General features: G+C 59.9%; 1 protein-coding gene across 3 annotated transcripts; it reads right to left on the bottom strand.

Annotated features, from left to right (window-relative positions):
- Nucleotides 1-21: 21 nt before the first annotated feature.
- Nucleotides 22-14371, bottom strand: RAVER1 (ribonucleoprotein, PTB binding 1). Of its 3 annotated transcripts, none has more exons than XM_012790661.2 (14): nt 14113-14371; nt 12436-12502; nt 9458-9927; nt 5796-5987; nt 5579-5708; nt 5112-5206; nt 4112-4199; nt 3644-3855; nt 3441-3534; nt 3220-3365; nt 2464-2538; nt 1950-2090; nt 1473-1556; nt 22-1383 (listed from the first exon to the last, which is right to left on the bottom strand). In XM_012790661.2, the coding sequence occupies exons 1-14, from the start codon at nt 14329-14331 to the stop codon at nt 1237-1239; spliced, it is 2160 nt and encodes a 719-aa protein (XP_012646115.2). In that variant the 5' UTR covers nt 14332-14371; the 3' UTR covers nt 22-1236. The 3 variants fall into 3 exon arrangements, with proteins under 3 accessions (XP_012646115.2, XP_012646116.2, XP_012646114.2); XM_012790662.2 differs by having other exon boundaries at nt 3220-3254; XM_012790660.2 differs by having other exon boundaries at nt 3220-3534.
- Nucleotides 14372-14462: the final 91 nt, after the last annotated feature.

The raw sequence follows: 14462 nt of genomic DNA, 5'->3' as shown, positions 1-14462 counted from the left end.
CCAAGAACCAGCCAGCTCTGATTTCTTTAAAACCATTTACTTACAAACTTTAATTCAGCAAAGGTCTGTGTGGGGAGATTGGGAAGAGGACATCCCCTGGAGTGGATGTGGGCCCCCAGTGAGGGGAGGGAAGCTGGTGGCCCAGTTGGCCAGGGGCAGGGCCCAGGGTCACCTCAGGTCGACAGGTCCTGCTGGTGGGCAGGTGCAGAGCTTATCTGCACAGAGCTGTTGGTTTCTGGGGCTGGGCCGGAAGGAGGCCAGCTCCAGTGATCTGGCCTGGGACTGGAGGGTATAGTTCATCTTCAACAAGGGGGCGACAGCAGAGGCTCAGTGAGATGGGTGCCATGCCTGACTCCCACAGCCAGGCAGCAGGGGTACTGGTATAAGCTGGCAGAGAAAGTCCATCTGGGCGGAAGGAGTGGTGGGGTTGGTTGGCCAAGAGGAAGGCTTTGGCCTTCTACTGTCCCCAGGGAGGAGACCCTAGGTAGGGGGGCCAATCCCCAGGCCAGAGCTGTTTGGTCCGTAGTCCAGCTCCCAGAGTTCAGCGTCTGAAGCTCTGGCCAGCAGGGCCTGGGGCCCAGCTTTAAGGCATCAGAAGGCGAGGGGGCTGTGGCAGGGAGCTGGGGACCTGGGGCTGGGGTACAGGCCAGAGCAGGCAGGCAGGGACAGGAGACAGCCATGCCTGCAGCAGACACAGGGAAAAGAGAAAAGGGCTGAACTGTTTCAAACCGCAAAGTGTGGAATGAAGCCCAGACAGGATGGGCCTTGAAGGAATCAGAGCTGGGGGTTGTCCTGGATGGTTTAAAAATTAAAAATTAGAAAAGGAAACAAAAGTCAATTGTCAAAGTTAAAAAAGGGGGACAGTCTCTGATCCTCACGGGAGGTCAGGGAAACCTCCAAGGCACTCGAAAGGCCAAAATACAGGAGTGACGAGGCAGGAGAGGACTCCCGGAGAGACGGGCACAGGCAGAGGACAGGAGACGGGGAGGGGAGAGAGCAGGCCGGGGGCCCTCTCTTAAGGCTGCAGGGTTTCGGCGCTGGGAGCCGGCCAGAGGGGCGCTGAGGCTCCTAGACGCCCCCACACTCCTTGGGCTCCGGCTGGTTGGTCAGTAAAGTCTTTCAGAGATTTTTCTATTACCGAAAGAAAGAAAATGTTTTAAAAAAACACAAAACAAAACACCAGAAAACCCAAAAGCGATTTGGTGCAGGTCCTCGGGCATCTCTGGCGCCGGCCCCTTAGGAAATTCTCTTCCGTTTCAGGTAGGAGTCCGCGTAGTGGCCGCCGAGGCCCTGGGAGTGCTGGCCCACATAGCTGCCTTCGGGGCTGGGCTCTGGCGAGGGCAGCAGGTGGGCAAAGCTGCGTTTCTGGCCGCCCAGTGGGGTCTGGGGACAGAGGGCAGGGGGCAGCGGGTCAGGGGCTGCCCGAGGGTCAGGGCTCCCCAGCCCTGCACGTCCCCACCCCCTGCCCGTACCTTCAGCAGGTGGCTGTGACCGTTGGGCCCAGGGCCGAGGCCCAGGAGCCCTTCTCCGGAGCCCAGCGGGGAAGAGCCAACAGCCTGGGAGAAATGAGAGAGGTGGGAAGGGTCACTTCCTGGGGGCCGGAGGGAACACCCCCAGAGGGAAGCTGAGGGGTTTCAGGTTCCAGTCTTGCCTCTGCCACTTACTGTGAGACCTGGAGCTGATCACACCATTTCTCTGAGCCTCAGTTTCCTTATCTGTCAAATGGGACCAATACCGCCCACACCCTGGGCTGCTGGGGGAGGACGTGAGGGAAGACTAGCATGGAGGGAGGACCACAGGCTGCTTCCACTCTGCCCTGAGCAGGACTGACCCCTGCTACCGCCCCCACCTTGGTCTAGGCAGTGAAAGTCACAGAGCCCTGGTGGCAGCAGGTGCCTCCAAATCCTGGCTGTCCCAGGGGACCTGTCCTAGGCCGGGAGGCTCCTTACCTTGTTGAGGTGGCTTTGCTTGAGGCCAGCCTGCAGGCCGCTGGTGAAGTAGGAGGTGGGCGAGCCCGAGTAGAAGTGAGAGAGGGGCCCGCCTCCGCCCCCACCACTCCGCTCGCCAAAGCCGCTGGGTGGGGGAGACATCTGCAGAGAAGGAGTCAGCTGACTAGAGCAGGGGACTGCAGCATCCACTCCCTTGAGTCGGATCCCCTCAAACAGCTCTGCGCTGTGCCCTAACTAGCTTTGGCCAGCAGGACTGAGGAGACCCTGCCAACGGCACAGGCCAGCAGCGCAGAGATGAACCGCCCCGGCCCGTGGACGACCACCGTATGTGAGTGAGGCCATGTGCCCCACTGAGGCCCAGGAGAGCACCAGGTGACTTTGGGGGCCCACCCACAGCCCCGCAGAATGGGGAGACATAAAATGCTTGCTGCTCTCCGCTGAGCGGCGGCACGGCTTGTTACTCGGCGAGGGCTGACTGCTACAGCCTCAGGCAGGACACGCAGGCAGCCCTTACCTTGTGCCGGCTGGGCCCGTGAGGCCCGAGGGCTGGCTCCCGTGGGTGGGAGAAGAGCCGCCGAGGTCCCACGTCCTGAATAAAAGCGGGAGAAGCACAGTGGGTCGAGCTGGCTGAACTCCATGGCATAGTGGTCCCCAGGGAAGTCGCCCCCTATCATTCGGGGGCCAGGAGGGGGCAAAGGTGGCTTGTGGGGGCCAAGAGAGGCTTGGGAGCTGGAATGAGGCAGGACGTGCCCCGTCCTAGGAGGTGGCTGCCCCTCGGCCTCAGTAGTGTCTGCTGTGAAGGTCTGTGGCCCCAGCGAGGCCAGGTGTTTGAAGTTCTCAAGGCAAGCTGGGAATCCATGCTGTGTGACTTCTCGCAATTGCCCTGTGTTGACATTTATTTTACTTGTGATTTGTTTGAAGCCCAGTGTGGGACAAATATAACACAGGCGGCCTGTGGGCAGCCAGTGTGCAATTTCTGACTTGGAGGATATTGGGATCATAAAAGGGCCAACTCTCCGGGGCCAGAGACGGGAATCAAAGGCAGGAGAGATGGACAGAGTGGGGTAGGAGGCTGAGCCCTGTCTCTAGGGGGAAGCGAGTAAGGCCTAAGGCCTGTCGGGAGGGACAGAAAGACTGACAGACAGATGTGGCCTGTGTTCACCAGGTCTTGGGAATGGACAAGCCGACAGATAGGAAGCAGGGCCAGATGGACAGGAGGGTTAAGGGCAGAGACACATCTGGCACGGTCCCCGGGCGCCCAGCCACTCACCGAGGGGTAGTCGAAGCCGTAGCTGTCGGACAGCCCTGGTTCGGGGGGCAGGCGGGCGCTGGTGAGGGGGCTGAGCAGGCGGGACTTAAGCTGGAAGGCTTTGCTGCTGCTGCTGCTGCCACCACCACTGCCACCACCGCCAGGGGCTGCGGGGTTAGGCAGGGGACCCTCAGCTGGGCGGCGGTTTCTCCCGGCGCCTCCCCAGCCCCGGGCCTCCTTACCCGCCAGGTTGCTGGCCGGGAGCAGGCTGTGTAGGTTCAGGTAGGGATTCAGGGGGATCCGGTAGTCCTTGGGGGGCTCCCCCAGCAGCGAGACCTGCGGCGGGAGGGCCGGATTCACGAGGGCCCCCGGACAGGGGGACCTGGCCGGGTGGGAGGCTGGGGCAGGAGGCTGGAGTGGTGGCGGGTGCAGAGTGAGGCCTTACCCCAGGGGGCGTCGGCAGAGGCCCACTGTCTTTCTGGAGGCCCCTGAGGCCAGTGCCTCGGAGCCCTACGGGGGCTGGGGGAGGAGTGTGCTGGGCGGCTGGGGGACCCAGGCCCATGGCCTCCCGGTCACCCCCAGCGGGGCCAAGCAGTGGTGGCAACAGGGGTGGTGGCTTCCCTCGCCGGGGCGGCAGCTCCGGGGGCAAGCCCCCCCCTACGGAGAGAAGGAGGAGATCAGTGGCCCGGCCACACAGGTCCCCTCTTCCCGGGACAACTTCGTGTTGCCTACTGAACAAAGCTCACGGCCACCCCATGAGGTGGGCACCCGACTGACATACGAGGATGCTGAGACCCAAAGCAGCTGTCACTTGCCCAAGGCCACACAGCTTGGAACTTCCAACTCCAGTGGGGAGAAGGGGCTTGGGAGGGGCAGGGTGCCGGCGTCCTGCGAGACACGGCGGGTCTGTTACCTGCAGACAGCTCTCCCAGGAGGGGGGTGGCCGGCTGGGCCCCAGGCTGGAGGGTGCCCAGGGGTGAATCTCCCAGGATCCCAGGCTTCTAGAAACAAAGCACAGACAGCTGGAGAAGGGGCAGGGTGGCCTGGGCAGCAGACAGGTGTCACCCAGAGTCCTGAAGGTCACAATATTTGGCATATCGAGACTCCAGTCTATAGCATGTCATAGGCATGTCACAATATTTGGCATACCGAGACTCCAGTCTATAGCATGTCACAGGCATGTCACAGGGTGTCCGCCCGTGCCTGTGACATGCCATCCACTGCCCATCTGGTCAGCCAGGCCACTGAGGGCCTCCTGCATGCCAGGGCCTGTCACCCCACACTGTCCATCACCGTCAGATACACACAGTGACAGTCCTTCTTAGGCACACGCTGTGCAACACCCAGCCCCTGGCAAACGATCACGCAGCACGGTGTCAGGGTCTCGGTCACTTAGTCACACAAGGTCTGAACCCACAAGCTCCCGCTGTTACCACTGAACACACCTGTGTCACCTACTAGGCCCCAGGGAACCAAACCAGACAGGGTGGGGCATGGGTGCGTCTGTGTCTGTGTGTGAGTCTGTGTGTGCGTGTACCCATACATGTGTACCCACACGTGTGTCCACGTGTGTGCGTGCTGAGGGGCCGGCCTGGACTTTCTTCCCCAAGTGGCTACTCTGCAGGGGGGACGTTGAGCAGAGTCTATGCACAAACTGGTGCCCGGCAGGGATGCTCCCAACCCACACCCAGTCTCAGAATGTAAATGGGTGTGTCCAGGTCCCCTGACCCTGCCCCGGCCACCAAGGCCAGGTGCCCTCCCCAGAGCAAAGGGAAAGGCAAACCCTGCCGTGTGGGATTGGACAGGGTAAGCTAGCATCACCCTTGTCCTGGACCCCGGGGACACAGCCAGAGGTCCCCCAACCCCACCAGCCGTGCCAGAAGGGCCGTGCGGTGCGGGAGGGGGCGCATTACCTTCTGGCTCTGGGTCTGCAGGGCGAGCTGCAGCAGCGCCGTGGACAGGGCTGGCCCGTTGAGCAGTGGCATGGCTGGCGGGGCGCCCAGGAGGCCTGGGAGAAGACACAAGGGGATGGGTGGGGGTCCCTGTGTCCCCCCACCATGAAACACAGTCCCAAGTCTGTTGCTACAGCAAGACACTGAAGCTTTCAGGGGCTAACAGATGTGCCCAAAGGAAGGGCCCAGAAGAGGCAGAGTCCACTCCAGGGAGGGATGGCCCCGTCCTCCCACCACCACCCTGGCTACGGGCTGTGCTGCTGTCCCCATCCCTGGGTGGCCAGCAGCAGTTCCCTCGGGCCACCTCCATTCTCCTCAGCCCTCCCCAAGGGCTTCCTGGTGCCTGCTGCTAAGATGAGCAGAATTTCGGGGGACACGGGGACAGGGCTGTGGCCCCTGTTCTGAGCGCATCGGTCGCCCCGCCTTACCCTGCTTGCCCCCCACGCTGCCGTGGAGCAGGGGGTTGAGCAGCAGCTGGAGGGACGCCGACGACCCCAGGTTGTTGAGCAGCTGCAGGATGTTGGGCTCGGGCAGGAGCCCCTTGCCGCGGTTGAGGGCCTGTGGGCAGGAGTGGAGGGCAGCTCAGCGCGCCGCCCGGGGTCTCCCCATCCCCACCCAGGGGTGCCCCCATCCGAGCATGCTCACCGTGGCCTGGGCGGCGATGAGTGCAGCCAGCATGCTGCGGCCGGGGGGCCCGGGGGCGCAGAAGGAGACGCGCAGGTGGCTGCCCCCCAGGGCCAGGCCATCCGCCCGCTGCTGCACCTCCTCCGCCATCTCGGCCGTGTCGTACTCCAGCACCGCGAAGCCCTTCAGCTGCCCGTCCTGGCCACAAGCCAGCTGCGGGGAGGAGGCAGGCTGGCGTGAGTGCCAGGGTGGCAGTGACTGCACCACCCCGTGAAGTGACGGCAATGACCAAACGTGCCTCCCGATCATGACAGGGAGCCTCCAGAGAGGGGGACCTTAGTGCGAGGCACTGTCCTGAGCCCTGCACCGGCTCATCTGATCTCCATTGGCCCTGGGAGGCTGCACTGGACCCATTTTCCAGAGAAGGCAACTGAGGCACACAGGGCAGCTCACCTGAGGCCACATGGCAGCGGGGAGGGCAGTGCTGGGAGCCGCCTCCCCACCAGTGCCAACAGAGAAGGGACTTCCACTGGGATTCCCGAGCACACCAAAGCACAAGGTGGAAGACAGGCAGGTGGCTCCAGAGTGCCACCTGACCACAAGCTGAGGACACCGCAGGCAGGGATGGGAAGGGCACATGCCCGTGGGTAAGGCAGATGGCCTCCAAGCTTGGGCTGGAGGCTGCCGTTGCCAATGGTCACGCAGCCAGGGAGCAGTGGGGACAGAGGTACGGTCACGGCAAGGGTACAGGGGTCTCTCTCCCCCCTTGACAGCAGCCACTTGGATCTTCGGGCCCACACCCCCTTACCTGGAGCCCTGGGGCCAGGTGTGCTCGAGGACTGAGGGTTTGGGGGAGAGAGGGGTAGGGTGCCGCACACAGCGAGTGAGTGTTATGTACTAGCCACTCCCAGCGGGCTCTGGGGCAGCTCCACATACCACAAACGCACGCACCGCTACGCCGCAAGATGCAAAGATCAAGGCCACAAGGGGCCCCATCGGTTCGGGTCAGGTTTTGCTGCCAGTGGGGCTGCCACAAACTCAGGGTACAAAGACCCCTGGTTGTCAGGGCACTTGGGTGCTGGAACTGTGGATGGGTCTGTCCCATAGCAAGCAGAGCTGCCGTCAGGGCACCCAGTCCAGGCCCTGCGTGGCACCAAGGGACCACCCTGCGGGGTGCCGCTGGTGTTATGTCACCGCATCAGAGGCAGGCACTTTCAGTGCCCCCATGAGGAAACTGAGGCTTTGGGGGGGGGTCCCTTGTCCAGGCCACAGAGTGGACCTGGGATCAGACAAGGTCAGGCGGATACCCTTCATGGAACCAGCTACCTTGGGTGTGGTGATGGCTGTCCCAAGAAACAATGCTGTCACTCTTGGTCCCAAGTGACCAGCGGATGGCTGGGTTATGGTTCGGGACCAATGCCCTGTCCATCAGTAGGGGCTAGTATAGTATCCGTCAAGTGGAACATGCCCAGCCACAAAAGAACTAAGACAGCTCTTGTGCCTGAGCACGGAAACATGCCACAGACAAAGCGAGTGGAGAAAGGAAACCAAACCAGGCACAGCAATATCTGGGTCAAAAAAAGGGGACAGCCAGAAAGTATACAACATATGTATTTTGAAGTGCATAAAACAATCTTACTGGTTGTTTTGAACAAGGAACACAGCAAACTTGAGGCCAGCAAGGAGGGAGCCTCACTTTTCCAGACACGCTGAATTCTGAAGTGTGCAAAAGGCTTTTTAATAACACCCAAGGTCTTGTGAGACTTGCTTTACACATTTGCATGGGAAATATTTATAAGCAACTTTGTAATAAAACAAAGCAATCAAGACATGTCAATTTGCCTATGAATAAATGGCAGAACGCAATGGGTTTCTGAGGGTTTCCCCGAGATTATGTAGAAAACAAACATCCCCCGTCGCTGCCCCCTTGAGGACAGTAAACTCGCAGTTTGGCATCTGGCGATCTCAGGGGTCAGGGGTGCCTGATTAAGCACCTGGGCTCTGAGGTCAGCTGTCCCATCTGGAATCCCAGCCCGCCTCTCGCTGGCTGGCCACTGCACTTACATGTCCCTGTCCTCCTTTTTCTTTATCTGCAAAATGGGCCAGCAACTGGCCCCACCTCATCGGGTTGTTGTGAAGATTAAATAAGACTCTGAACAATGGGTGGGGAAAGGAACGCTCCTGTTCCAGGCAGTGGCCAAGCCAGGCGGCGACACTGCGGGATGTGACTGGGCCTGGGCCCTGCACCCACTGAGCGCCCGGCCAAGGAAAACGTTGGCTGCAGCTGGGCTGTGCATCTTCTCATAATCACGCCCATCTTACAGATGAACAGAGAGAAACTCAGAGGGGTCAAAGGGTGACCAAGGCCACACAGTTACTAAATAGGTATCACATTCAACCAGGACACTTAACGTGAGCTCCGCAGAGGCAAGCTGCTTCAATGCCTAGTACTCAGCAGGTGCTCAATAAATGTCTGGTGCAGGGGTGGGGAACCTGTGGCCTTGGGGCCACATGTGGGCTTCTGGATCTTTGAATGTGGCCTTTTGGCTGAATAGAAATTTTACAGAACAAATCCTTTTAATGGTAATTCACCCTGTGTCCTGCTGGACACGGGCATGCGACAGCAGGCCTCAGATTGCGTGGTGAGTGGGCAAGTGTCCTACGCATGCCTAGTTTGAATGGGGCACCAACATCCCACGTACACGAGGTAGCCGGGACCCGCTCAGGGCTGCACAGCTGGGGTCTGAGCCTAGGACTGTCCCATCCAGCCCACACACTGGCCTCTGCTAGGCTGGCCCAGGGCTCTGGATCTGGGCAGTAGCCCGCCCATCCCAGCTCTGCCAGGCCCTGGCTGTGTTACCCTGGACATGTCACTCGACTCTGTGCCTCGTGCCCTAACCTGAAAATGGGAATGACACCTGCCTCTCCGGGAAGTTACAGGAGCGACTGCAGGTAGTGTACTCAGGACCCACGTGAGTGCTGAAGGAATGTCCCCCTTGAGGGTCTGCGGACGAGACCTTCTCACGCTGTCGGAGAGCTGGGCCTGGCCTACCTTGCCGCACTGGGCAAGGGGCAGTCACAGGGCAGCCAAGGCACACATAGAGGTGCCTGGCACGTGTGGGTTGAATGAACACGGGATTGTTTGGCCAAACCCAGTGGGGGCAGGTATTGAATCCCTACTGACAGAGAAAGGAAACTGAGGCTTGGTGCTGGGATCTGGCCAAGCCTCACTTTTCCTTTTTTGTTTTTAGAGATGGGGTCTTGCTATGTTGCCCAGGCTGGTCTTGAACTCCTGGCCTCAAGCAACGTTCCCACCTCAGCCACTCTGGAACAACTTCCTCAAAGCCTGCCCCGGGCTAGGCCCTGGTAGAAGCTCAACACAGGTGTGATGAGGGTATCAGCGAATGGCGGGGTGAGTGCGCCTTGAGATCAGCAATTATAAGGGTGGCCTCGCTGTGTCTCCACAGCCCAGGGATTCACCCCCAACCCTCTGGCTCAGATCCGGGCCCACCGCACCACGAGGCCTCTCTGGCAAGCACCCCATTCAAAGCTGCATCACTGCTGCTTTACTGAAAAGGGAACTAGGAGATTAGAAAAGGCAAGTGACTCCAGTGGACCCCTCTGAGGTGCTCTAGGTCTGGCATCTGCTCCCCAATGTCCCCCGCGCCGGGCACAGGGCTCACCTGGCAGAAGGTGGGCGTGTGGATGGCGGATAGCGCCCGGCACAGGGCGTCCGCGTCGCTGAAGCCGGGTGGCAGGCGGTCGACACAGAGGCAGCGGGAGTGCAGCAGAGCAGGCGTCAGCTGCCCGGCGTCTGTCCAGTGCACGTAGAGGGTGCGCGAGCCCAGCGGCTTGCCCAGCAGGTCCGACTTGGCGCGGGCGGCTGAGTCCTTTTTCATGTACTCGGCAAAGCCGTAGCCCTTGGAGTGGCCGGTGCGCTCGCTGTAGACCAGGAAGCAGCGCTCCAGGCTGCCGAAGGGCCGCACCAGCTCCTCGAACTGCTGCTGCGTGAGGCTGGGCGGCAGGTTGGCCACGCACAGCAGGGCGTCCGTGGGCTGCAGCTGCACCGACAGCTCGCGCTCCCGCAGCCGGCTCTGATGGAACGCGCTGATGGCAGCCTCCGCCTGCTCCCCGTTCAGCAGGGTCACGAAGGCTACAGCGGCAGGAGGGCAGCTCGGGGTCAGTGGGGCTCCGAGGGCCTGCTCCTCCACCCCACTGCCCTCCAAACTAGATGTGATAGCCCAGTGCTGGACATCTCAGACGGTGACACCTTGGACACCACCCCATGTGAACAGTCGCCAGCCTGAGCAACTCGCATGGGTGAGCGAGCCCACACGTGCGCACAGAGGGCTCACCTGGCTCTGTCCTAAGAACTATACAGGCAACTGAGGTGACACCAAGGGTGGTGGTTAAGCACGTGGTCACTGAGCTCGGGCTTAAATCCCAAACGTTAGGAGGCTTTGGGGGCCTCGTTTTCCTCATCTGTCAAATGGGCACAAGTTAATCCTCACAACCATCGTTCTGCCAGCGAGGAAACAGTGCCTCCTCACCCAAATGGAGTAGCCTGGACTTGAACCCTGGCAGTTGGGCTCCAGAGCCCTGCTCTGAACACCCTCCACCGTCTTTCCAGGCCACCCGTGCCCCTCGGCCCTGCTGCCATGTGCCACTCCTGATTCCCCATCTACCCAGTGGCCGCAGGAAGCTTTGTTCAAAATAATAACCAGGCCAGGCACGGTGGCTCACGCATGTAATCCTAGCACTCTGGGAGGCTGAAGCCGGCGGGTCCTTTGAGCTCAGGAGTTCGAGACCAGCCTGAGCAACAGCAAGACCCTGTTTCTACTAAAAATAGAAAGAAATTAGTTGGACAACTAAAAATATATAGAAAAAAATTAGCCTGGCATGGTGGCACGTGCCTGTCGTCCCAGCTACCTGGGAGGCTGAGGCAGGAGGATCACCTGAGCCCAGGGGTTTGAGGTTGCTGTGAGCTAGGCTGACACCACGGCACTCTAGTCCAGGCAACAGAGTGAGACTCTCACTCAAAAAAAATATGATAACCAGATCATGCCATACCCCTGTCTGGTGGCTTCTTGTTGCAGGGTCCAGCGGAGCCTGTGTGGGCACACTCGCCACTGTTTCCCGGGCCACGCCGGGGACACTCCATCCAGGGCCTTTGCAGCTGCTGTTCTCTGAGTGTGGAACACTGAGGCCCACCTCTTTACCTGGCTACCCCTAGCACATGTCAGCTCTGACCTCAAACGTCACCTCCCCTATGAAGCCTACCCTGACTGCTCCTGCTTCAGATCCCAGCTCTGTGCTCCCTCAAGACCATTTCACCTTCACACTCGGAGCAGTCTGACTACCATCCTCCTCCCTGGACTACACCACCTCTGTCTGGTTCACAGCTGTGTCCCTGGTACCTAGCACATAGGAGGCACCAAGTAAATACTTGCTGAAAGATTGTGTGAACAAAAAGTGTCACTCAATATCTGGATCCCCAACGTGTGGCACTTGCCTAGGTGCTCAGCAAACATGTGACTTACTGACTGCTTCTTTCTTTCTTTCTTGGCCTCAAGTGATCCTCTTGTCTTGGCCTCCCAAAGTACTGGGATTACAGGTATGAGCCATTGCATCCAGCCTTCCTGCCACAGTTTACTAAGCACCTACTATGTGCCAGGTACCAGAAGCCTTTTAGGCATTTTAATGTATCTGGTTCTATGGCCAACTCAAGCAGGTACAATACGTGTTATGGTCACAGTCAATTTGCTGAAGAGCAAATGGAGCCTTTGGAAGGGCAAACCACTTTCCCATGGCCACAGAGTGAGGACGAAGCAGGATCTGAACTCTAGGTCTGTCTGCCAAGACCTTAACCACTATTCCAGCCTGCCAGGTACCTCTCTAAGGGTCACTTGTCCTTAGCTCCTTCTCACCCATGTTACAGATTGCAAGCGAAGGCCTGGGAAGGTCTAATGCCGGCACAATGCGTGGCGGGCACTGACATCCACCGAGGGACAAGACCTGTCCCCACTGACATGGAGCAGACCACTCCAGGCAGGAGGCAGACAGGAGAGCCAGCAACCACAGCCCAGAGTGGTCAGTGCCCTGAAGGGCAGCTGCCTGCTGCCACCTGGATGGAAGAGGGGACAGTCTCGAATCATAGGTGGCTGAGGAGATGGTGAGGCAGGGGCACATGTTAGGAGGAGCCACAGATTGTGAGGACAGAGGATAACGGTGAGTGTTAGGATCAGGTTTAATCGAGTTGGCAGTGGGATCGGAGCTGGCTTCCTGGGGGAGGGCAAGTAGCGGCGTGAAATCATGTTGGCCGAGAGGCCAGAGGAAGGCAGCCATTTAGGCAGAGACAGAGGGGCGCAGCCCAGGTGGAAGCCAAGGGCGTGGAAGGCTTCAAGGAGAAGACCACACAGGATGGGGCAAGCAATGTGGGAAGAGGGTGAGCCCAGTGCCAAGTTATCTGGCCAGACAGTCCAGAGGAGAATGTGAAGGCTGCCCCAAGATGGGCACCCAGGACCAGAGACAGATTGTGGCAACCTGCTACGCTGGCCTGGGGGTGATACCGGGCCCCTAGGAGAGGAAACACTGAGCCAGGACCTTCCCATCTTCAAGGACTGTCACCCCCTGCGCTGGTCCACCCCACGGCCCCACAAACCTGTCCCTTTGTATTTGTCCACAAAACAGTACTTGAGCTCATAGTCGCTGAGCAGGTCGTGCACTTCCTGCAGGGACAGAAGACAAAGGACCAGGAGTCACCAGAGACTACAGGGAACAACCCGGTGCCACCCTGACGTGGACCAGCTATAAAGGCAGGCCACTTACCACCACCCCCCATTACAAATGGGAAAACTGAGACTTAAAGCAGTTATTTGCCCAAGGCCATTCAGCAGGCCAGACCTGGCAGGGCTGCAGGCCCTGTGCTACTAACCAACACAACACACTCTTAGAGAATTCACCTTTACTATGGCCATACCACCCTGAACGCGCCCGATCTCGTCTGATCTCGGAAGCTAAGCAGGGCCTGGCCTGGTTAGTACTTGGATGGGAGAATATGCCTTTAGGGAAGCCACATCACCTGTCTGAATCTCCTTTTGCAAGACTGTTTCCAACCACCCTACAACTGAAGTATTAACGAACCCATTTTGCACATGAGGAAATGGAGGCCTAGAGAGGTGAAGGAACCTGTTAAAGGCCAGGCAGTTGGTCAGGGCAGCAGCGGGAATGCCACCCAGGGGTACCTGACTGGGGTACTTAATAAGCCCACATTGTGTGGATTCACATACGTCCCAATTCTCTCCTGCTGACAGGACCGCCCTCTCGCAAGCCAGCTTTGAGAGCAAGGCGCTGGGGCCAGCTTGTGCCAGACACGCTGTGCACTTGCAGGAGAGACAGTGTGTTCCCAGCAGAGAGACTGCGGGCACCAAGAGGAGGACCGGCTCCAGGAACAAACCAGGCCGTGCTTGGTGGCGCCTGGTCTGTCCCCACATCAAGCCCCTTCCAACACTCCTGGGGCCCCATCCACGGGCATGTGCCCACCCATGGGCAGGAAGGACCAGCGGCAGGTGTGCTGGTGGGCCGGAGAGCTGGGTTTCTCCGCAGTGGAGACAGAACCCATTCCGCCGTCACAGGGCAGGGCAGCATAGATGCCACTTCCCTGAGTCCAAAGAGCACTGAAAGCCTTGCTGGACGTAGGCCCCACGAGAAGGGCCCTCCTGCAGGCAGATTGGCCAATGGGGGCTCCACAGAACACTGGCACCCCGTCCTTTCTGTAGGTCTGTGGGCTGGTGGCCGGAGACCCCATTTTTCCAAATTATTCCTGGGGCTTGGGGGTTTTTGGGTTACCTCAGGGGCTGCTGTAACTTCCGGCTCTACCTCTGACAGGAATGAATAAACGCGTGATATGGAGGGGCATGCTCCAGCTAGCCCTGAAACTTCTGGATATGAGGTCCCGTCACCCCATGATACAGGGGGTGGGGATAAGCACGATCCGAGAAAGGGGCGAGAAAGGGGCGACTGGTGTCCCAATCTGCAGGCCTATTCACAACCCCTGAAAAGGGCCGAGCTGCCCGCCCCCTCCCATTCCCCGCCCCCTTCAAACGTTTGGTCTCGCCCAAGCCTGTGGTCGCCCCTAGCAACGTCCTCCCTCAGGCCAAAGTTGGCTTCTCCCTTCATCACCGCCCCCCACACCCCGCTCTCGGTCTCTCTCGATCCCGCGTGGATCCCGCGCCCCCGCCAACGACCCCCGCGCACGTCAGCGTTGGTGTGGCCCTGTTTCCCCCGCGCACGCGCACGGTGGTATTTCCCGCCACGCTCCCACACCGCCCCCCCATACCTGGTTGGTCACGTCCCCCGGGAGGCCCCGGATCAGTATCTTGCGGCGGTTACGGAACTGGCGCTCGGTGTGTTCCAGGCGCCTCCGGATCTCTTCTGGATCTAGCGGCGGCAACTCTTCTTCGGGCGCCCGGCGCTCCGCGGCATCACCAGCTTCAACCTCGGCCCCAGACTCCGGGCTCAGCGGGGGCCGGTGAGTAACGGACACGTCGGCCGCCATCTTGGGAAACCCGGCGCCTTCTGGGACCAGCGAGCCGGGGCGGAGCGGCATAGAGCGGCAACGAGGGGACGCCCTCCGATTGGCTGAGAGAAGCCCCACCTCCCTCCCGACCCCCTCAGCCCATTGGCTAG

The sequence above is a fragment of the Microcebus murinus genome, chromosome 27, assembly GCF_040939455.1.
Source record: "Microcebus murinus isolate Inina chromosome 27, M.murinus_Inina_mat1.0, whole genome shotgun sequence".
Taxonomy (NCBI): domain Eukaryota; kingdom Metazoa; phylum Chordata; class Mammalia; order Primates; family Cheirogaleidae; genus Microcebus; species Microcebus murinus.
Note: the sequence above shows the minus strand (reverse complement) of the source record. Positions and strands in the feature narration are given on the sequence as shown.